The 22538-nt window shown below is 38.9% G+C and overlaps 1 protein-coding gene across 3 annotated transcripts; it reads right to left on the reverse strand.

Annotated features, from left to right (window-relative positions):
• On the reverse strand, positions 1363–21972 carry KBTBD2 (kelch repeat and BTB domain containing 2). Of its 3 annotated transcripts, XM_018047127.1 has the most exons (5): positions 21347–21774; positions 20528–20636; positions 11880–12390; positions 6703–6868; positions 1363–4064 (listed from the first exon to the last, which is right to left on the reverse strand). In XM_018047127.1, the coding sequence occupies exons 3-5, from the start codon at positions 12047–12049 to the stop codon at positions 2529–2531; spliced, it is 1872 nt and encodes a 623-aa protein (XP_017902616.1). In that variant the 5' UTR covers positions 12050–12390; positions 20528–20636; positions 21347–21774; the 3' UTR covers positions 1363–2528. The 3 variants fall into 3 exon arrangements, with proteins under 3 accessions (XP_017902616.1, XP_017902617.1, XP_017902615.1); XM_018047128.1 differs by lacking the exons at positions 20528–20636; positions 21347–21774 and adding an exon at positions 21900–21972; XM_018047126.1 differs by lacking the exon at positions 20528–20636.

Raw genomic sequence — 22538 nt, forward strand, 5'->3', positions numbered from 1 at the left:
GTCTGCGGGGTAAAGGGAGTCTGTGAGGGTGGGGAAGGGTTTTATAGCCCAGCCGGGCCTCCCATATAAGGCAGAAAACGCGGGCTCAGCGGTGATTGGTGTCCAAGGGCTCCGTGTCAGCTCCTGATTGGTCGGCGAGGGCTTCGTGTCGGCTCCTGATTGGTCGGCTTGGTTGCCGGCCCGTCTCTGGGGCTTGTCTGCAGCGCCCTCTGCCGGGACATGTCCCGACATGCCTGACCTTGCCCTGACCTTTCATCCTGACCTCGCCCTAAACCTTTCATCCTGACCTTGCCCTGACCTCTCATCCTGACCTGGCCCTGACCTTTCAAAGACAATTTGGGAGCTAGCAGAATCATAAGAGCAACCTTTGTAAGATACTTCATGCTTTTATGCTTTCTAAACAGGAGAGGAAGAACCTATAGAGGATGCAGGTACAGACAGATTTGGTGATGGATAGTTCAGAAGTAATCTGCTAACAGACTTGGGGAAGGTGAAGATTTAAGGAGACTACAGATTTCAGATTGTTTTGAAGAATGGACAGGTTGCTAATGTTGAGGACTTAGTTGAGGATGATAATCACAAATTTATAGTGTCACCAGTCTATACCATTATGTTCTTTTCTGTGGCAGTTATCAGCAACCCAATTGTATTTAGATAAGGCAGACAGAGCTAAACTCATCTAAGATTCAGAGTTTGCCACAAGTTATAAAAGTGACAGTAAGGCAAAGAAGTTTGGAGAACTGCCAAAAAATCTTTTTCCTTCACTTTAGAAGGATAATTCTGAAGGACACAGAATTTTGTGTTGCTTTTACTCTAAACACTTTAAATATTTTATTCCATTTTCTTGCCTGAAGAGAAGCTGAAGAGAACTATGTATAGGTATTTTTTTTTCACCTGGCTTCTCTCAGGATTTTTTTTTCGATTTTCTATAATTTTGAAACAGACCTAATTTGCACTTTACTCAATAAGGAGTGGGCAGCAAAACATAATCAATGATATACTCTAGGAAGACCAGAATCTAATCTAGGTAATCTAGAATCAAACCTTTATATTTACGGCCTAAACCAATGGGGTTCCAAAAGACTACTGCTTTGAAGAGTGTACAGACTGTGGTTTCCTTTGTTTGGGATGAGGCTTAGGCATCATCCCAAGTTTTTTCAAAAGTACCCAGAGATGATTCTAATAGGCAACTACAGTTGAAAGGCAGTCATTGATCTGTAATTTATGTTGCTACAGTAAGGCTCAAATCAGACAGACATATAATCTCAAAATTCTGAAGAAATCACCGGTAACAAACTAAGCTGACCCCATAAAACTACAATCACACATTAATCACACCATTCTCATCACAAAAGAAAAACATTTTGAATATATACAATTTATTTAATAAATTAATATCATTCAAAATACAGTGCCAGAACATTATGCAGTTGAACATGCTAGTAATGTTTGTCATGAAGCACCTGTGCTCATGTTAGATTGGCGGCGGCCCGCTACTGCTAGTGGTTCCTGGGATTAATGCCAGAGCAGCACTAGTTATCTGCTCTTCTGCACCGCTAGTGCAGAGAATTCCTGAACAGTTCACCTTTCTAATCCTACCCCCCCACACACAACAGGTTAAAAAAAACACACCCTGACAGCTAACAAATATCTATACACAATCACTCTACAGTAATGCTTATTAAATTAAGATGTAATGACCTGGTTAACCCACTCTAAATCTTTAAGATGGAGAAATACAACAGCAGCAGGTAGTATTATGCATGAGCCAATGTTAATGTAATACAGAAAGTGGAGGCATTTACTGATTAAAGCTCCACACAGACCCGCACAATGAGGGACTAGCAATTCTTATTGCAAGCCCAGCAACTTAAGTCCACACCTGGTAAATGACCAGCTGATTGGAAGACCTGTATTCTAGATAGACAAGTATAAGTTAGTGAAAAGAGAGTACATGCACCTAATAGTATATAGTTAGACTGATCCTGCAGTCATACTTTCCCTGTGCAATACCATAAAATGGAAGATCTTCCTCAACTATAGGATTTAGACAACATTTCTATGCCAACATGGACACTAGTGTTAAGTGCAGCTCACTTAACTACACTGAAAAAAACTATATTCCAGGACTTCAAAACAGAAGCACAGGAATGAAATACATTTACCAAAATAACCTCAGCACAATTTGTGATATACCACACTAGGAACAGGAAACTACTTTAATAAGTGAACTTTTGGAACTGTACATACACAGGGCTAACAATGTTAGATAATCCAGATTGTTATGCTCTCATGATACACATTAAAGTTTCTCAATTATTGGATAATCTATTTCATATTATGGAAGCATATCTTTAAGACTCACTGATATATATTATACTGATGCAAATATTAAGTAGGGCATAAAAATAAAATTTATCAAAGATAGATTTTTTTTTTATGTACTCATTCAGTCCTTCCATAGTCTCTCATTAAGCAAAGAAAATGACAAAGCAAACAGACGAAGCGTGCACTCCCTGAACTCCTGACTATACAGGCGGTAGCGCAACCATCTCTCCATCCATTTCAAACTCCTCTGTTCCATCCGGTGAAAAAAGGTAAGTTGGTGGTTTCCATGGAGATTCTTCAAGGCAAGACGGATACAGTTTCCCCACAGTGCATCGAAAATCTCTCCCTAGGTCCCAGAGTACACGTTCAGATATATGTTGCCGCAGAGACCACCGGTCAAGTTCCAGATCGTATTGGTAAGTGACGTACTTAGCTCTCTCATTTAAGTGGGTTTCTCGCATAAACACACACAGAGAATTTGAGATTACAACAGCTCTCACACAGGGATCTGAGTACCTCTTAGCAGGGATGTTGGCTGCCATTTTCCACTCATTTTTATTCACATCATAGACTTCCACAGTTACTGAAGACCCATCTACAGTGCCAGAGGGGAGTCTTATGCCAGAATTAGTAGCAATGTGCAACCCTCCGATATAGAAAATTTTATCACCAAAAGCTGCAGCTGAAGCAAAAGACCTGCTCGTCTGTCTCATGGCCATTTCTACCCATGAATCAGACCTTGGAAAATAACAATACATGAGGTTCAGGGTCATCACATAAATGCAGTCATGAACTACAACTGCTGCACTCCACTGCCAAGCACAAGGCAAAGGGCTTACCATTGTCCATTCATCCTTCTCAGTGTCGTATCTTTCTACAGTCCTCCGATTAAGTTCTCCACCCACACTATCTCCTCCGATTGCATAGATATAGCCTTCACAGCAAACCAAAGATGGCTTTACGCGGACAAAAAGCATTGGGGTCTTTGGAAACCAGGTATTTTGCTGTGCATCAAACCAATAAAAGCAATTCACAGTTCTAAAGGCAGTCTGAAGTTTGCTTGTTTTACTGTGATTTGTTTTTGTGTTTTTCAGAGGAACTTGACCACCTGCTATATAGATGTCATTATCAGGTGTTACAACGGTCCCAACCTTATGTAAATCAGCTGGTGGGCTGCATAGCTTATAAACTTTTTCTGCTTGGGGGCTGTAACATACTGAAGAGTAAAGACTACAAGGATTTTCTGAAGATGCTTCAATGAAAATCATCATCTCCTCTTTAGTCATTCCAAGTCTTGGTTTGAAAAACTTGGGCATGGACTTATACAGACCTTGAACAACTACTGACTTATCATTGGGTGGCAGACCTTGAAACCAAGCTCTCTGTGTTACTTCTGAAAGTGCATCAATTCTGATTTGGCTAAGAACTGAAGACAAATACTGCGATCGTGATTCCGTGTTGTACTCCAGCCACAGCATAGCAGCTTCACGAACTGTCTCCTCCTTTTCTACGTTTAAATTGTCACTACTGAGAATGTCTATCAGTAGATCATGTGACAGCTGCATGAAAGCCTCCTGATGATACACAGCCGTGAACTTGTGCTCCACCATCCTTTTAGCACTTTGTTTTAATTCCTCACAGCTGAACAGATCAGCAAAACTCAACAATCGCACACAATTCTCTGCATTTATCTTTTTAATTAAATATTCTCGACAACGTTGTAACACATCTTCTACCTAAAAATGGGGGGAAAACAAGGCTGATAAGGCAAGCTAGACATTTGCTATGTAACACACAAGTATATTAATCAAATCCTTATACTGTAGTTTTATTTTCAGATACACTTTTGGGCTAAGAGATAGTGTCTTCCAGTAATAAAAAAAAATCTAGAAGACTGTGCAGGGGCTTTCCTGGTGGCTCAGATGGTAAAGAATTCGTCTGCAATGCAGGAGACCTGGGTTCGATCTCTTGGTTGGAGAAGGGAATGGCTACCCGCTCCAGTATTCTGGCCTGGAGAATTCCATGGACAGAGGCACCTGGCAGGCTACAGTCCATGGGGTCACAAAGAGTCATATACGACTGAGGGACTTTCAAAATATATTGTTTTGCATTTTCCTTCCTGTCTAGTGGCCTACTTAACTGCCCTATTTAGGAGTCGGTATAACATCAGACAGGCTCTTGGGGACTTCCCCAGTGTTTAAGACGCTGAGCTTCCACTGCAGGGGGTGCGGGTTCAATCCCTGGTCAGGGAACTAAAATCCCATATCCCACATGCTACACACAAACAAGACCCCCCAATAAATGACTCTTAAAAACCTAAACAGCCTAAAGGTAAGGAAATTCATGCATAAGTTAAATACTTTTAGGCTTTAAAAAACATGTAACTGAGAAAACCAAATAAGAACAATGTAAATCAGTACAGGACATGATTATTGTTGAGAAGCGAGAATCTGGTTTTGTCAACGTGTATAAGATATTCATAAAAAAGCAGCAACACACAATGCCTAACAATAGTTATCTGCCTTTCTTACCTGGAGCACTAGGATAACCAATCAAAAGAAAACAGTGCAGTTATAAATAATTTACATTTAACAACCCATCTTAGCCACTCAAAGTTTCCTAGATTTGTTTTCTCTCAAGACAAAACAGATCTCAGTTGAGTTACAAGTGCTACCTACTCTATTTATTCCAGATCACAGTGATTAACTAGAAACAGTTTGTGATAAGAAGTGAAGTTGTTTGGATTCAAAACTTGGATAGGCCAGTCAACACTTGTAATAATATCAGACAAGTAGCTTTCTTCTCTAAGCCTCAGCTTTCTCCTGCATAAAATGGGGAAATCCTTTAAGTGATTATTTTAGGATTAAATGAGAACTGATATATAGTATTAGTACAGTATCTGGCATATAAAAACATTTCATGCAGTTAATAGTGAAAGCCATGTTGGCAGTCATAAAATGCCCCGTCCCAGACTTGCCAGGGCAACCTTAGTCCTGTAGGCAGAGTCTGGGTTTGCACTGGGTAAGCATATGCCTAAGGGTTTCATTAACATGATTAAAAAACAAAGGAAAGCTGTCACTATTTACAGTAACAGTGTTCTGAAACCCAAATTTCTTAAAATTCCTCAATTATTTAGCAATTCTAAAAATACCTGCTTTTAGTTTCTGGCTTTTAAAAAAAGTAATGAAATCATTTAAATTATAGAAGACAGTGCTTACAGTAGGCCTCTCTCCCTTTTAGGTTTGAATTAAGGATATCAATGTCTTCCACTGTAAAGCACCAGGAAGCTACCATGGGCTTCAGTTTCCCCAGAATTACAGGTACGGTAGGACACTGCACAACTGGGGGGCGGGGAGAAGAGTACATACTAAAAAGCAGGAAAGCTACTTAAACTGGTGCTCAACCAATGTCACTGACGTTTATTCAGCACGCATTTATCCAGTACTCACTAGGTATCATGAACTATGCTACAAAAATTTAACCTTCAGTTTGATGATTCTCCCTTTGGAGAAACTTATTTCTGAAAATACAAAGAATTATTCCAAATAGGAAAAGAAATGAGAAAAATATATTTATTTAGCCACACCATACAGCATGTGGGATCTTAGTTTCCTGGCCAGGGATCAAACCTATGTCCCCTGCAGTGGAAGTGTGAATTCTTAACCAATGGACCACCAGCAGTCCTGGAAAATATTTTTATATGCCTCTTAAAATTTAAAAGAAATACTGAAGGGTGAAAGTCCCTGTTGGTCCAGTGGTTAAGATTCTGCTTCCACTGCAGGGAGCATGGGTTCCAACCCTGGTTCAGGAACTAAGATTCCACAAGCCACATGGCATGGCCAAAAATAAAAATGTTGAAGGGGAAACAAAGAGTGAGAGAGTGAAACAATTTATCATATGTAAATATATCATCACTTTTTCTTTTAGTTTAATTCTTAATAGCTCAGTGTGTTCTCATGCTATTACAAATATCTGTTTGATAACTTCTGTTAAGAATCTTGACATTTTCCATGAAAAGTAATACCATCAAAAATTAGCATATCTAAGCTTTTAACCAAAACACCAAAGCATTTAAATTTAGTAACACTGTTAAAAACTTTTTACTTGAGATCTAAATTCTGTGGTATACTACGCAAAATATGAAACTATTATGAAATTTTCACCTATCTTTTCAGTAAAGTTCCCATCATAAAACTAAGTTTACTAGATGATCAAATTCTATTGTTTTTCTTTTATACATTTTAAAAAGAAAAACTTTACACTCTAAAATCTGTGATAAAATTACACAGCTATAATACATCACTGATAAAACAATGCTTCTTAAGAAAAATAAACCACAGTTAACACATACAACTGAGAGAAAAGACTGCTTACCTGCAGGAAGCAAGCTGTTTCATAAAGCTGTTCTACAGTGCTGTCATTTATTGCCAAGTTACCCGTGTATGTATAGGTTATTATTATCTGTAAGGTGGCTGAATCCACATTCCTCAGATGTATGTGTGTCTGTTTACTTTCACTCAGTCCACTCATGAACATGGCCCTACAGTAAGGGTGGGAGGGGGAAACAAAAGTAGAGCTAAAAACAAACACCAAAACTAGACCACAGAGAATGTTTATTTAGGGTATCTGCTGATGGACAACTTACAGGGAAAAATTTTGGGGGGAGGCAACAGAAAAGTATAATTCAGTGCCAAAGCTATACCAAACTTTTCTACTATGCCATTCTGAATGATAATATCAAAATTAATTTACTCCTTATATTCACACAGTGGAATTTAGCAACGAAAGAAACTCTTTAATATGTACACAGACAAACCTTAAAATCATTATAGCCAGTGAAAGGCAGATACAAAAGACCACATACTATATGATTCCATTTATATGAAATATCCCCCCAAAGCAAACATACAGAGGCAGAGGGGAGAGTAGTAGTTACCTAGGGCCATGGGTAAAAAAGGTGAGTGTGCATAAAGTGACAGAAATATTTCAAACTAGATTGTAGAGATGGTTGTATAGCTCTTTAAATATACTGAAATACTTAGTTGTATGTAAATTAGCTCTCAACAAAGCTGTTAAAATTTCTACTTACTCAAATGATTTCCTAAAAATATGCAGGACAGTTTCCTAAAAAATTACATGCAGGAAAATATGCTGTAAAGGAAATTATGTTATGAAGAATACAAACTAAAATGTCCACATATAGGGAAGAGATGAAAAAAAATGCAGAGTATTACCGAACATATAGAAAAGCCTATAGTGATCTAAAGTGTGGTATCACAACAACTAGCCTGGGCACCTCAAGGACAAGATTAGAAACACTTTAAAGTGGATGAAGTAGTCAGTCAGGGTAGAATATAAGAACTTTTTCTGGGGGGAGACTGCTGAACCTAAGAGGTTCAGGCATTTAGATCACAGAAGGCTTAAATGAGACCCAAGAGGGAATTCCCTGGCGGTTCAGTGGTTAGGACCCAGTGCTTTCACTGTTTGGGCTTGAGTTCAGTCCTGCATCGGGGGTAAGATCACGCAAGCCCAACAGCAGAGCCAAAATTTTTACTGAACTTCCTTGTAGATAATGAAGAATGCTGAAGGTTCTGAGCATGGATTCACTAGCATAATAAAACATTCTAGAATGAATACTCCATACTGACAGATCTCAAAAGCCAAAGGGGGGAGGCCAGAAAACTGCTCTTTAGGCTACTGTAATAATCTATGTTAGAAGAACCATCTGACTGAGGATGGCAGAAATGGACACAAAAGCTTTTACAAAAAACCCAACAAGATCAGGTGCTTTTCTGAACATTGGCAATAAGAATAGGAAGTAGATTGTTGTTTTTTAGTTGCTAAGTTGTGTCTGACTCTTTGCGACCCTGTGGAATGCAGCATGCCAGGCTCCTCTGTCCTCAACTATCTCCCAGAATTTGTTCCAATTCATGTTCATTGAGTGGGTGATGCTATCTAACCATCTTGTTCTTTGCTGCTCCTTTCTTAGATAGGAAAAGAATCAAAGCTAGCTCTTTATTTTCAAGTAAATGCCTGAAAAAAAATACTGTTAACCATTGAGAGGAAAACTGTAAGATGGAAGAAAAAAGTTAATCTTGTAAAAAAAGCTGAGTTAAATTTTAGATATGTTTAACTGAAGGTGTGGGCAGCTGAGTCAAATAGAAATAATACAATAACCAATTAAGTATTTAATATTACTGAAACAATGAAGGGCAGGCATTAATGCAATAGACTGTGAATTATCTACAAAATGTCATGTGTTAAAGCCAAGTTAAGTTACATGAGCGAGACTAAAAAACTAAAAGAAAAACCCACCCAGATTCCCAATGGCCAACCTGAGGTAGAGTTCTATTAGAAGAAAAAGTAAGAATGACAAAAGGTTGAGAAACATTCATCAGAGAAATAAGAACAAGCCAGTCAGTATAATGCTACTCTGGGCAAGGGAAGCAGGGTGTCAAAAACTAGAGCCTCAAGGGTAACAAATGCAGCAAAAGTAATTAGGAAAGCACTGGTGATTTCCGGTGTAGCTCACAAGGAGCAGCAAGAACAGCAGCTAACTTGAGGCAGTTAGGAAATGGAAAAGTGGCAGTCAGGGAATAGAAAAAGGGAATGAAAACATCAATCAGGGTATCTGAAAACTGCCTCCCAAAGAATACAGAATGGCCATAAATAAACCTAATCAAAGTAAAGGCGAACAGGAATTATTCTCGAAAAACATCCAAGATGTAACAAGAAAACGCTAAGAAAAGCACCTAAGACTACTGGTGGCACTTGTTTCACAAGACACTTCTCTCACATGGGCGATAAGCAAAAGCAACCTGAAAGAGAATTACAAGCGAGCTGAGCAAAAATGGAAGATTTAGGGGTCATGTGCTTTTTCTCTGTTCCAATAGAAGGTAGTTAACTTTGGAAGAGGAAGTAGGTCAAGAGAACAGCTGACTATACAGATGACACTGAGACTGGTTATTCCAGGCTATAGTTTAAGGCACCAGAATAAATGGACTTCTGTAAAGGATCTATGCTTCCCAAAGACGAAAGACACTAGGGGAAGCTGAGCCAACTTGATCATAAAAATCTGAAACAGGCTTTTCAAGGAAAGAATAAATGCTGAATTGCATAATATTACAGCAGGCTGAATCACCATGGTGAGAGAGGTGCTGAGTAATTCTCAAGTAATCCCTTTCACTTGGCGTCTACTGTATATGTTACTAAGAAGTAGAAACTATTACTTCAGAGGTTCTTGGGATTTTAAAAGTTTTTTTTGATTCTTGGTGGAATGAAACTGGTAAACTGCAAAAGAATGTACCTAGTTCAAAGGACAAAATTTCTCATAGGAAATTTCTAATGGTTAAATTGATAGCGATATATGTAAGGATACTGAAATCTACAAAGTTGTAAGCAGAATCCAGCTGAAAAAACCTGGGTAAAGATCAAGTTATTATTGTGGGAATATATAATAACTATCTATCCAGTCCAGAGAAAAGATATATATAGGAGGAAAAATTAATATATGTGGTTTGGTCTTGTGGATTATGAAATTATCCCAGACACAGGATTGTAAAGATGGATGGATTTAATCCCAAACACGGGCAGAACTATTCTTTCTACTGTTACTTCAAATCCCTATTATCTGATTTGCTTTAGGGAGAATATATTCTCTTAGAACACCAAAGATGCTAAAAAGAAGGGAACTAACTAGTGAGTGATAATAACAGCAGCCTTAAATAGACTGTGTTGCTTTTTAAATTGTGATACTGATGAAATATTTAAACTTTTTATTTAGCCTTCCAGGAAGCCAATTCCAACCCAGTTAGTTAAGAATAACCTCATGGCTAGAGAATTTAGAGAACAGTGTGTTGTCTATACAATGAAAAATAAAGTTAACAAGGAAGAAAAAAGGTAAGACACCTAACCCATAATTGCATGTGTTACCTTCCTGATAAAGATGACAATTAAGCAAAAAGAATTTCTGCACAGGTTTAAAAGTTACACAAGACAACTACTAGGGTAATAACCACAGAAGAGTCTATGATTACAAATACCAATCTGGAAATCAACAAGTCATACAGTTTCCAATAAAGAATAATCAATTCATAATTAACAGCCATTAAAAAGGGAGAACTAAAAAAAAAAAGGGAGAACTAATGGACCTAGGTTTGACTGAATCTGTAACTGAATTCCTGACACTATCTACTAAGCCAAAGGAGATGAAAAACAAAACCAATCCTGACAATCACAATCATCTGGGAAGCTCTTAAAATACACAAATCCTGAAACTCTAACTCGGACCCACTGAGTTAGACCCAGAAGAATCATAACTTCTGGGTTTGAAATCCAAGAATCTCTATCTGTAGAAACACGAGAGGATTCTAAGGATCCTCTCTAGGTCTATTAGGTTTTCTAGAATCACTGTTTGCAAATATGCTAAGTCTTCTATGATAAAAATAGTTTCAATGTCTGAAACTATGAAATATCCAACGTTAAACCTGAAAAAACGGCAGGCACAGCAAAGCAACTGACAAGGCAATCTGGGCCTAAGCTTCTATAATCATCATGAGATGTGTTATAAAGTTTCTACACCTTCCTCTATGTTAGCTTTGAAAAGTTAAGATTATACCTGTCCTGTCTATAGCTGCCACTAAAAAGCAGCATAAAGTAAGTTTCACTGATGATAGCCACTTAAGCCAGCTAAGATTTGTTGTACGAATATACCAGTCCACATTTAACTCATCTTTATTCATTCTGTCCCTTTCAAATATTAAGTAAAGATTCAACCTAAGGGCAGTGACCAAACATAGGAATTTCTATGCCTTAATTCTATTCCTCCCATGAAATACATAACAAAGGAAAACCTACCTTAAAAAGATTAACAGTTGTAAAAAGTCATAAAAATGTTAAGTTTTATTTATAATTAGCAAACAATTAAATCAACTTCTAAATTCTGAGGCACAGAGAACATTATCAGTTATTAACTATTTCAATCTGGGAAGAAGTCTGATAAGGCTAAAAAGATGACACAAATGATCAAAGTAACCAACAGTGAGCAAAAAATTCATTTTTTCAAAGGAAATAAAAGTCCTTTAAAAATTAATAATAATAAAAAATAATTTTTAAAAAAGTCCTTAACACATCTAAACACTACCAATTATCTTCTAGAAGTTATTATCAAGTATACAGTAACTGTTAAATTCATAACATTTTAAAATCTTATGAGTAAGTGAAAATTACACCATTCATTTTCCTTTCTCTTTCAATGAAAAAAACAGTACTGTATTCTGAACCTTCTTGCTTCCGCATCATTAAACTTAACCTTAATTTCAAATTTCTTGTATTTAATCTTTGTAAAACCTTCCCTTGCCTGTCCCTTATTTACACACACAGGAGGTGACTGGCAAGCACTTTATCACCCAAATAGAAAATTTAGGCAAAACATTAAGACATCTAATTTTTTTAATTTTAAATAGTGTTTAAAATAATTTCTATCAAAAGATTAAAACAAGCTAACATTCTGCACTTGAAATTACAAACTAACCAAGATTTAAAGTACTTACCTAAAATAAGAGCTACATGTTGCAAGAACCATCTTATGACAAGGGAATTCAGTGCCCTCAACAATTAACACTATGTCAGTAAACAACTGCTGTTCATAAAACAATTTTAACTGCTCCAACAAGGACACAGCATATTCAGTATTGATCTGCTTCTCCTCTTGAGTGGACATGACTGTATTCCATTAATATCTCCAGGAACAGATTAGAATAAAGTCAGTCTTACTGATGGAAGGTCAAGTGAATGCTTCAGAAATAAAAAAAGGAGAAACTCTGCTTGCTGATATCTGCAGCATTCAGAACCAAGACTGACACACTCACTAATGAATAGTATCTTGCTATAGGCTTAGAATCACTACTAGGTCATCCTGTGTTAATTAGGTTCTTCAGAGTTTTTCAACACAGTCTGCACACATCTTGCTCAAATTTGCAACTGTTGTTCATCTCAAAAGAGAGTAACACACGAGGTAGATTTTGTGGCAACATCCTATGTTTGGTGGATCCTCTGGAGTAACTAAAAAAAAAAAAATATATCAGTCAGAGTATCTAGGCCAGTACATTTTTAGAATACAATGTTTAAGCAGACTTACATATGAATTACATTTTTTTTATGTTCAACTTTAGACATTACCATAAAAATAAAACATGAGAAAAGGAATACTTTAAAAGTTTATTACATTTGTAGTTTTAAGTTATCTTTTTGACTTCTATAAAAAATTTAAACATTTCAGAAAGAACATATCAATATGCATACATTTATGAAGTTCTTTAAAAACAAAAACATACAGTATGACAAAATAGAGAAATATATTACTACATGAAGACTTCATATTATACAAATATGCATGTTCACAAAATGTGTAAATTTAAAATTTTCAGGAGATTCAAGTCCGGTTTTTAGACAGTTCATCTGGAAGAATTCCCCAAAATTGCCAAGATATCTGAGTGAAAGGGAGGCAAGTCCTTCCTCATGACTTATCAAATATTAAAATATATTAACAGTTCTACAATAAAGGCAAGTAAATAAAACCCAAGTAAATATAATACACTCAAGTTAAAAGAAAAGGTATTAGATATGATAAAGAAGTCTTCAAAGTAGAAGACTGGTTATTCCAACAAATAACACTGGACACCCCCAGGAGGAAAAAACAAAATCCAATACCATTCATCAAAGAAATTCCAGCTGCATTAAAGTTTAATTTTAAAATATTATTTGGAAATAAGTATTTATAACATATGGCAGGGGAAGGCAATGGCACCCCATTCCAGTACTCTTGCCTAGAAAATCCCATGGACGGAGGAGCCTGGTAGGCTGCAGTCCATGGGGTCGTGAAGAGTCGGACACAGCTGAGCGACTTCACTTTCACTTTTCACTTTCATGCATTGGAGAAAGAAATGGCAACCCACTCCAGTATTCTTGCCTGGAGAATCCCAGGGACAGGGAAGCCTGGTGAGCAGCCATCTATGGGGTCACACAGAGTCGGACACGACTGAAGTGACTTAGCAGCAGCAACGTATGGCAAATGAATTACAAATAAGGAAAAAGAATGTATAATATAGAGTACTAATAGTTAAAAATCTATCACCTGTTCCCTAATTAGATGATTCTTAGTTCCATAATCAGAAAGTCAAGTGCTGTTGACATGAAAACTATAAAACTATTTAACCATCATTTGGAACTACTACAACTTTTTCTCACAAAAATATCATCCATCTCTCAAACAGGTCACATTGTACTTTGGGCCAACCTATACTATTACATAAACTGCTAACCTGATGTAGACTGTCAAATTTCCAGCCAAGTAAATATAAGGAAGTAACTAAAACAGGTGCAAAGCCAGAGACTTTGGGTCATTTAAGGTAATGACTTTGCTCTTCCAGATCTGAAAGTTACCCTATAAATCTAAGTTTACTGCATAACCTCTAAGGCTAATGATACCTAAAATCACTGGCTATTTTCATATATTAATAATGCAGCAAGGCCCAGTGTTAGTGAGGGTGTTAGAAATGAGCATTTTTACACAAGAGTGTAAGTTGATACATACCTCCAAGCCCTTAATCAAAACTCTTAGAGCCAGCTATGTTCTGGAATTTAGGATCTCTCAAATCTTATAAAGGTAATGTGGTACATATATCATGTACTACAAGCAGTCTGGGACAGAACTCCATAACTGAACATCCTATTTTCACTGAGGGAAATGTGAATAGTATGAAAAATAATACTATATAGAGTCTCATTACTTCAGATCAAGTTTTACAAAACAAAAATTTTTTTAACTTGATATTAAGAGCTTTTTGAATATCAGAACTGCAAAGGAAATATTACAGAAGATTTAATATTTGGCACTGTAAATGCTTATTATCTCAATCTTTCAATTCTGCCTCTAAAAATTTATCTGACAGAAATGTATATATTGATAGGCTAAAATTCCTAACCCCAGCTGTAGGACCCCAAATTGTCCCCATCCATGTTTAAACCAGGTGACAGGAGCTGCTGGCCAGGGCCAGGATGGATTTAGATGACACACTACACTCCAGAACTCCTTGCAGGGTAGCTGTACAGGTTCACTCTGATTATTTCTCTAAGACTTCATACTCTCTGAACCTGATTTTTTTGCAGTTCCTTTTCTGAGCCCCATTTATGTATGTCTCCATTTTATTGGATTTTATTTCTTTTTATCATATTCATGATACTGTATTAAAACAATACTAGTCTGGTTTTAGAAAATTACACGGTGAGCCAACCTTATACAATCTTATTGTCACTGCTTTATACACCCCCAATTTCCATCCCTCCCTTTGAAATCTAGGGTACACTGTCTTCCTAACAATTTTTATTTAAGATATCTCAACATTAAAATAGGCAGCAAAAGTCATTCAGACATCATATAAATTTAATAATTTACACAGATCAGTATCTAGTACAATTCAAAATAAAATTAAGTGTTGCTTTTCTGGGAACATAAGAGTTCAAAATGTATTAACTGAAAGTGTAAAAAATGGCAAAGTTTAAGATGGCCAACAAATAACCTTCAAAAGGTCCTTAAAAGCAATATACTACACACTCTGAAACATATCACAAAGTCTGAACTATCCTACTTAATAACCAAAGATTGGACACATTTTACAAACTTCCCCTTAATTCCCAGGTATCAATGAAACTGTTTACTTAATTTTCAATCATAAATTAATGGCTACTTAAATTTAACTCCACAAATGTTTTTTGGGTATTTACTAAGTGCTGGTCATTGTACTGTAAGTACTCAGACTGAGAGCTGCCAACTGTGAGAGCTCCAAGACACCAAGTCATTTACTCTTACTACAGCCAAAACATGTCTATCATTTAAAAAGAGTGTCTTTATTCTGGACAAACTCAAATCTACAGGTAGGCGAAAGAATAAAATCTAGCTGTCATGATCTTTCCTTTCCAAACTTTTGATAGAGAAGTAATACAAGGAATTTTATCCTTTACCCTGAGAACAACTGTAGCACAAGTAAAACGAGCAAAGGAGGCAGCTGGCATTTGTCCCCCTGTTAACAGCGGTTCACACACAGAGGAAAGAAATATTTGCTGAAGACTTACTTAAACCTTCTAAATTTTGTTAACATATGCAATGATTACTTAATTAAAAAACTCAAACTTTCAAAAGGTATACTACTTTCTTTTCTCATCATAAAGACAAAATATTTTAGGATTTGTAAGCAGAGTCTTTGTCTCAAATACTAAAGCTGCTGCAGTCTGAAAACAGCGAAGTCAACATATAAAGGAAGGGACATGATTCAACAAATGTTCTCTACAAAAACGGACTACAGGATAAATGTACCAATCTCTGTTTTAGGCTGCTTCTTGATCAAATATTAAGAATTTTTTAAAAAGGTGGTAACAAAAATACACATTTCAAGATATTTTCCCCAGAAGAATGTTTCCCCTTCAAGTCATAAAAACAAGAAAAAGCACAAACCTTAAATGCTTGAAAGTTGAATTAAATATAATTCTTAATCTAACCTGTCTGTATTCCACCTTTCAACTGAAATATTTTAACATCTCTTACCTAGTCACACAACCACTTTCCCTACTTACTACAGGCTCAGTCAACTTTTGAAACACTTTAAAAAAATCCAGTGAGTATCCTTTATTTAGGTTAGAAAAAAAGGACTTTTCTAATCTGCTGAAAGAAACCCACAATGAGGGGGAAAAAAAAAAAAACTATTTTAGAGTCAAAAACACTTAAATTTCTTTCTTTTTTCAAATCAAATCAACTACATCATTTCTGGAGAAGGAAATAGCAACCCACTCCAGTATTCTTGCCTGGAGAATCCCATGGACAGAGTCTGGCAGGCTATAGTACCAAAGGTAGCAAAGAGTCGGACACAACTGAAGGGACTTAGTAGGCACAACTTATTTATATATATTTGAAATACAGAAGATGTGTACAAAACAATTCTGTGTAAAGACATCCAATGAACACGTGGATTCAGCAGATGAACTGATGGCCAAAGACTTGGAATCCACTATCAGTTGACACATTTCCAGGTATCAGGCAACTTAAGATGAATAGAAAGGTCCTATAATTTAAAGGTAGTTGTCAAGACATATTTCACAGTGAGAAAAGCCAACTAGAAAAAGCATTAAATGGGAGTCATACAGACACCGTATAATGACATTCAGAATCTAACAAAGTAAAATGTACTCTGGCATAAAAAGTATGGTTAGAATGCTATATACAGGATGATATCCTTTCTTCTACTCTTCATCAACTTTCTGCAAGTAAGTAGAGAACAAAGACCAACTTATGTTTTAATCTAAAAGCTTTCTATTAAGAGTGGAATTGCAACTGAGAGAAAAAAAAAAAAGCAAAAACTTGGATTCTAACATTTTTTCTAGGCTACCCAAGTCTCCAAGGTTCTACTGAGTGAATTTTGCCACACAAGATAGTTTCAGAGCATTCTGTTATTAAATGGTCATCAGGATTAAATCAGTCAACAATCCATAGCAATACACACAATTCTACTTAAAAATCTGAAATACCTCTTACAGAAAGTTGTTTCAATACTTGTTTTCCTCCCTTGCATAATCAATGTGACTATAAATTTTGTAGGGGAAGCAAGTGTATCTAACTTTACTTTGAAATCTAGTTTTCATTCCCACAAGTGTGTCATTTATAGTACCTTTCCACAGAATAGCTACAGAAACATAGTGAAAGTGAAGTGAAGTCACTCAGTCGTGTCCGACTCTTTGCGACCCCTTAGACTGTAGCCTACCAGGCTCCTCTGTCCATGGGATTTTCCAGGCAATAGTCCTGGAGTGGACTGCCATTTCCTTCTCCAGGGGATCTTCCCAACCCAGGGCTTGAACCCAGGTCTCCCGCATCGTAGACAGACGCTTTACCGTCTGGGCCACCAAGGAAGTCCCAATAGAAACATAAACAGATACAAAACAAGTTTTCCCAATGTTATACAGACAAGATCTGGAGGATAAAGAATAAAGGACTGAGTAACTACTGAATGTGAAAATGAGACTGATCAGCAATTAACAGAGCTATACGTGTGAAACCAGGAAGGATAAGAAGATAGAGTCATTGTTCAGTCACTAAGTTGTGTCCTCCTCTTTTGAGACCCTATAGATTGTAGCCTGCCAGGCTCTTGTCCATGGGATTTCCCAGGCAAGAATACTGGAGTGGGCTGCCATTTCCTTTTCCAGGTGAAAAAACGGAGGAGGTTGCAAACAGCGACTGCACAAAAACTACACAGTAATGATGAAACAGTGATAAAGAGCAAGAGCAGTGGACTACAGGTCATCACCTGTATGCAGCACTTTGAAGTTGTATATTATTAACTTAGGTGATGCTCTAACTTCCAGTGCTACAAATGTCAATATAGAAGATCTAAACTTGTTAGAAAAAATCCAAGGCTATTCTAATGTCAAGTATTGCCAAAAAATTAGAGCATGGACTGTGGAGCCAAATTACTTGGGTTGAAATCCCAACTCTGCAACTTACTAGTTGTGTGACCTTTCATAAGTTATTTCCTTTTTGTGCTGTAGTATGCTCATCTGTAAAATGTGGGATAAAAACAGAATTCTTCTCAACTGGATTAAGGATTAAATGAGCTCTATGGAGAGTTTGGAGCAGTGCCTGACACACAGAACTACTACTCTGTGCAAAAAAAAAATAATTTGTAATTATTTTACTTAACATACTCACTTACTGGTCAAGCTTTTTGTAGTACCTTCCCACCTTCTCAACCTTCATACCTACACAGGTCTGAGTCCTAATTACAAGGTTTCAACACTCAAACACAGTTCTCTTTTTGCCTTGGGTGAATACCATTTTAGATAAGAAAATTTTTTTCAAAGATTTTAGGGAGTATTTTTGATGGTACAAATCATGAAACATACCAGTACAACAAAGACTAACCTTGAGAAGGCTGATGCCTGTGCAAAAAAATAACTGATAGCCAGGAAGGCACCAGTCATAGAACAAGCCTTTCTTCATTTCAGTGAAAAGATAGGTTTCTGCTTCAGGGAGGACAATATATTGGTGCTAGAAAGAGTTTGCCTTCAAGTTATCAAAACAACCCTGACAGTTGGGAATGTTTGGAAAACCACTTCATCTTCAAATTGATTGTCAACTACTACACAAGCAGAATTTTCTGGAATTGTGACAAACATCAATTAAAAAGCAAACACCCTGACTTTTAAAGAATGTATGAGTTTGAGACATTTCAGTACAGCTTCCTCTACTCTAATAAAGTTCAGAACTTAGATCTACTCCTTGACCCCTTTTCCAACGAGTGTGAAAAGACTACCTGACTCCATCAACTTAATTATGCTCAGTATCCCAAGTAAAGTCAGGTCACAAGAATAGGCTTCTGTTCTACATTATGATCAGTAAGTTATCTCACTTTAAAAAAATTAAACAACAACATAAAGGAAACACCATTTGTGATAGAATAATTATGACTGAGGTCTGTCCTTTTATTTTGGTTATCACTTTTCTTTTTTCCCCTCAGCTCTGCAGACTTAAGAAAGCTGAAGAAATATAAAGTAAAACTGACCTTAACTTTTTCAATAGGATTTCATTTTTCACCAAATCAGTGATTATTTCCAATCACAATAACAAAACTATTTCCCAAATATTAAATATATTCATGAGGTCATTAAGGGCACAATCACGTAACAACAATAATGGCTACTTAAGTTTCTCAGTTCCTAAAAAAAAATAAAAAGAAGGGTAAACTGAGGAATACCTAGAATCCCCTGCCAATCATGGAACCTATTTACACCTTACCACTTGTCAGTAAGTATGGGAGGGAGTGGAGCTGAGGGGAAAAAAAAAGGGAAGAACTGAAAAGTATCTCTTATTAAATGATAACATTTTCTCCGAGTCTCCTACTATAATCCCTCCTTCCCACACAGAAGAATCTAGGTGCTGAAAAATCCTGGCAAGTGAACAGGGAGTAAGCTTCACATATTTAAAAAGTTACTTGAAAACAACCTATCATTTTTAATACCCTGAGTAATTTGAACATAAACTGCTCTATTCAATCTACAAAACTGAAAATGATTAAGACTAAGATATAATGAAGGACTTTGGTATTTCCATTCATATTTTTTATGACATCAGAACCAATCCTTTTTCCTGCTCTTAGAAATATAAGCAAGAAGAAAAACAACTCTTTTCTAAGTAAATGAGTAAAATCTTTGGGAAAACCAAATAATCTTTTGCCTTTTAAGACTGCATTCAAATTTCTATAAATTTACCATTCACTTTAAACACATTCAGTGTTCAATGTTTGGATGTTATGAAATAGCTAATTATTTCCATTAACTAGGAGAAAGAAAATTTGTGAAGGAGCGTGGACTGAAGTACTGACACCTCTATTCCCAACCACCTCCTTAAGTGCCATGTGAATAACCAAAGCTAGCTGATTCTGCGGTAATGCTTAGAAGAGCAAAAAGGAGAGAAGAGTTACAGCACTTAAAACTCTTCCGACAAAGAGCTGTCTGTAGAGAAAAAAGAACCATGCAGAAAAGCATGAACTATAAACCAAGCTCAACAGGAATGCCACAGCCCTGGTACTGTTTACTGAGGACAACAACCTCTTGAGAATTTCAGGGCCCAATCTAAAGGGGCTTCAATAAGCACTAGACCAGCAAAAGATCAAAGTAAAGAAGTAATCTTAATATTAGCAAAATTCCACATCATCAAGGCTGGAAAACAATTGACTGGTTAGACTTTTCAATTTACTTTCGGTCAGAAAAAGTCCTTCTTAGAAAAAAAAAAAAGGAAAAAAATCCTAACCTACGGTTAACTAAAGTAAGCCGCTCACAATTTCGAGATTTGAAGTTCATACGACTCAAAAACTCAGGCAAAAAAAATCACAACACAGCGGGAAGCAAAACCAACCAACCAACCCACCTTACTTTAAAATAGAGAACCACTGTCAATTCCACTTTGTTGATTAGTGGTCTCAATAGAAAAGATGAAAAATAACTGTAGTCAGAGTACACTGCTGATAGGGTTGTTTCTAAATGCCTGAATGCTAAGTGAGCCAGACGTACAGATTCATGTTATCAACAACACGTGACGTCCTGTACCCTACGTTTTTACAACGCCGATACTTTAGCTAGATATTTCACGGAAACATACCCTTTCACAGGCAATTTTACATTTTCGATTCTTTTTCTATTTTCATTTTGACGGGGTCATCCGTGGCGTCGAACAACTCTAGATATTTCTGACTGGTATATTATTCTCCCTTTGAAGTAGTAGAAAGTGAGCTTTGATTAATAAACCAGGAGAAATAAAAGAGCCGTTAACTCAAAATAACCGCTCCACATCGGGATAGTCTACTCCACGGCTTCTTAATTCACAGGAAGAGAAAGGTGGTCGAGCTCAAATAACTTAAGAGATTTCAGTCTAAAGTAAATACGTACACAATTTTCCGTTTCAAAGAGCAGCTTCTGCTTTCTTTTTAAAATCATCAGTAGACCCACAATGGGACCTCTGTTAATCTAGACATCTCTTGGTTACTTAAGAAGTACCGGACAAGGAAAAAACGCAGGGCTTGCCCTCCTACTGCCTACCGTCTCGCGAACACGTCGCGAGTAGTCAAGGGAAACAGCTTGATTTTGGCAACGCGGGCTCCAGCCGGGGCCAGGGCGCCGCCCGGGAGACCCGCGGCCGGAAACGCCCCCGCGAGGGACTCGCTCAGCCGCCCCTGCCCCAAGCACCGGCCGGACGCCGGGCCGCAGCGGGGCCGCCGCCGGGTGTGGACAGAGGCGCCGGCCGCCAGCGCCCATCCCCCGCCCGCGGCGGAAACGTCTCCGGTTTGAAAGATGCCGCCGCAGCCGCCCCCTGCCCGCCGAGCCACAAAGGGCCGAACCCCCTCCAGCCGCGGCCCTCCTTCCCTAGCTCTCCACAGGTCGCCCCCGGGTCCCCCACCCGGAGCTGGAGAAGCCTGCTCACCCGAGTCCCTCAGTCCTGAGGGTTGGGATCCAGTGCGGCCGGCGGCCCCGAAGACGCTGGGCCCCAGGAGCGCGGCGGCGGGGGCGTGGCCCTCCCGCGGCGGCTAGGGCCGGGGTCTCGCCTCCGCCTCCCTAAGAGGAAGGCTGGCGCCGCCGCCTCCCCTTCCTTCCGGTTTCCCCTCGCGCCCTCCTTCGGCCGCTCAGTCCTGAGCGGAAAACTGCGTCCTCTTCGGGCGCCGCCGCACGCTCCTCTGGGCCCGACCACCGCCAGACTCCTCCCCCGGGAGCCGCGCCGCCCGCCCTCGCCGCCTCGTCAGCCCCGCGGCCGCGAGACGCCTGGCTTGCCGCTCCCACCCCGCCCCTGCGGCGCGCTCTCGCCCTCTTGGCGGGCCCCTTTCGAGACCCGGGGACGCGCGGACAGCGGACCGTGGGCCAGCCTTCTCCAGGTTTCTTTTCCCGCCGCGCGCGCCCAGGCGCGCGCCTAGCACCACAAACGTCGGTTTCGCAGTTTCCCGGGTTCTTGGGACCACCCCCCCAACCCCGCCCGCCCTTACCCTCGCTTCCCCCGCCCTTTTCCTTTGCTAGATCCCACCGGAAAGCCAAAACAATTGGGTCCGCGCAGGCGCGTGGAGGAAGCGGAAAGAGCAGGAAGGGCGGGGAAGGCGCGAGGTGACGGGGAAACGCTTTTGAAGGGGTTTCCCTGGGAAGGTCAGCGGAGAGTCCGTGGAGGGCGCGTGCGCGGCGGAGGGGTCGCCCTCCGAGGAGCGCGGGTGTGGGGCGCCAGGGGGTGCGGATAAGGGAGGCTTCAGGCCTAGCCTGGTGAAAAGAGCACAGAGAAACTCAGTGCTGGGAAATGCGGACAGCCAAGCACCAAGTTCTATGCCGTAGACTGATTTTTTCCCCCTCTCGAAATACAGAAATTTGCAGAGTCCCGGAGTGGGAACAAGGTGGACTAGACAACACCAGACCAGGGAAGAAAGACGCTGGGAGGCTGAGTGGGCTTTGTCTCCTCGGCCCCTTCTCTCCAAAACACGCTCTCCACTTATCAGAGCACATTCGGTTTCCAGTGCTCATCAAGAGAGACTTCATGTCCTGGTCTCAAGGCCAAGGGAAAACTCAAAGCAGCACCTGAAAGAGCTTGCAGTTCTGGAGAGTGAACCGTTGGCGTGTGGAGGGAAGGCTCTTCAGCTCGT

Source organism: Capra hircus, chromosome 4 (genome assembly GCF_001704415.2).
Source record: "Capra hircus breed San Clemente chromosome 4, ASM170441v1, whole genome shotgun sequence".
In the NCBI taxonomy this organism is placed as follows: Eukaryota; Metazoa; Chordata; class Mammalia; order Artiodactyla; family Bovidae; genus Capra; species Capra hircus.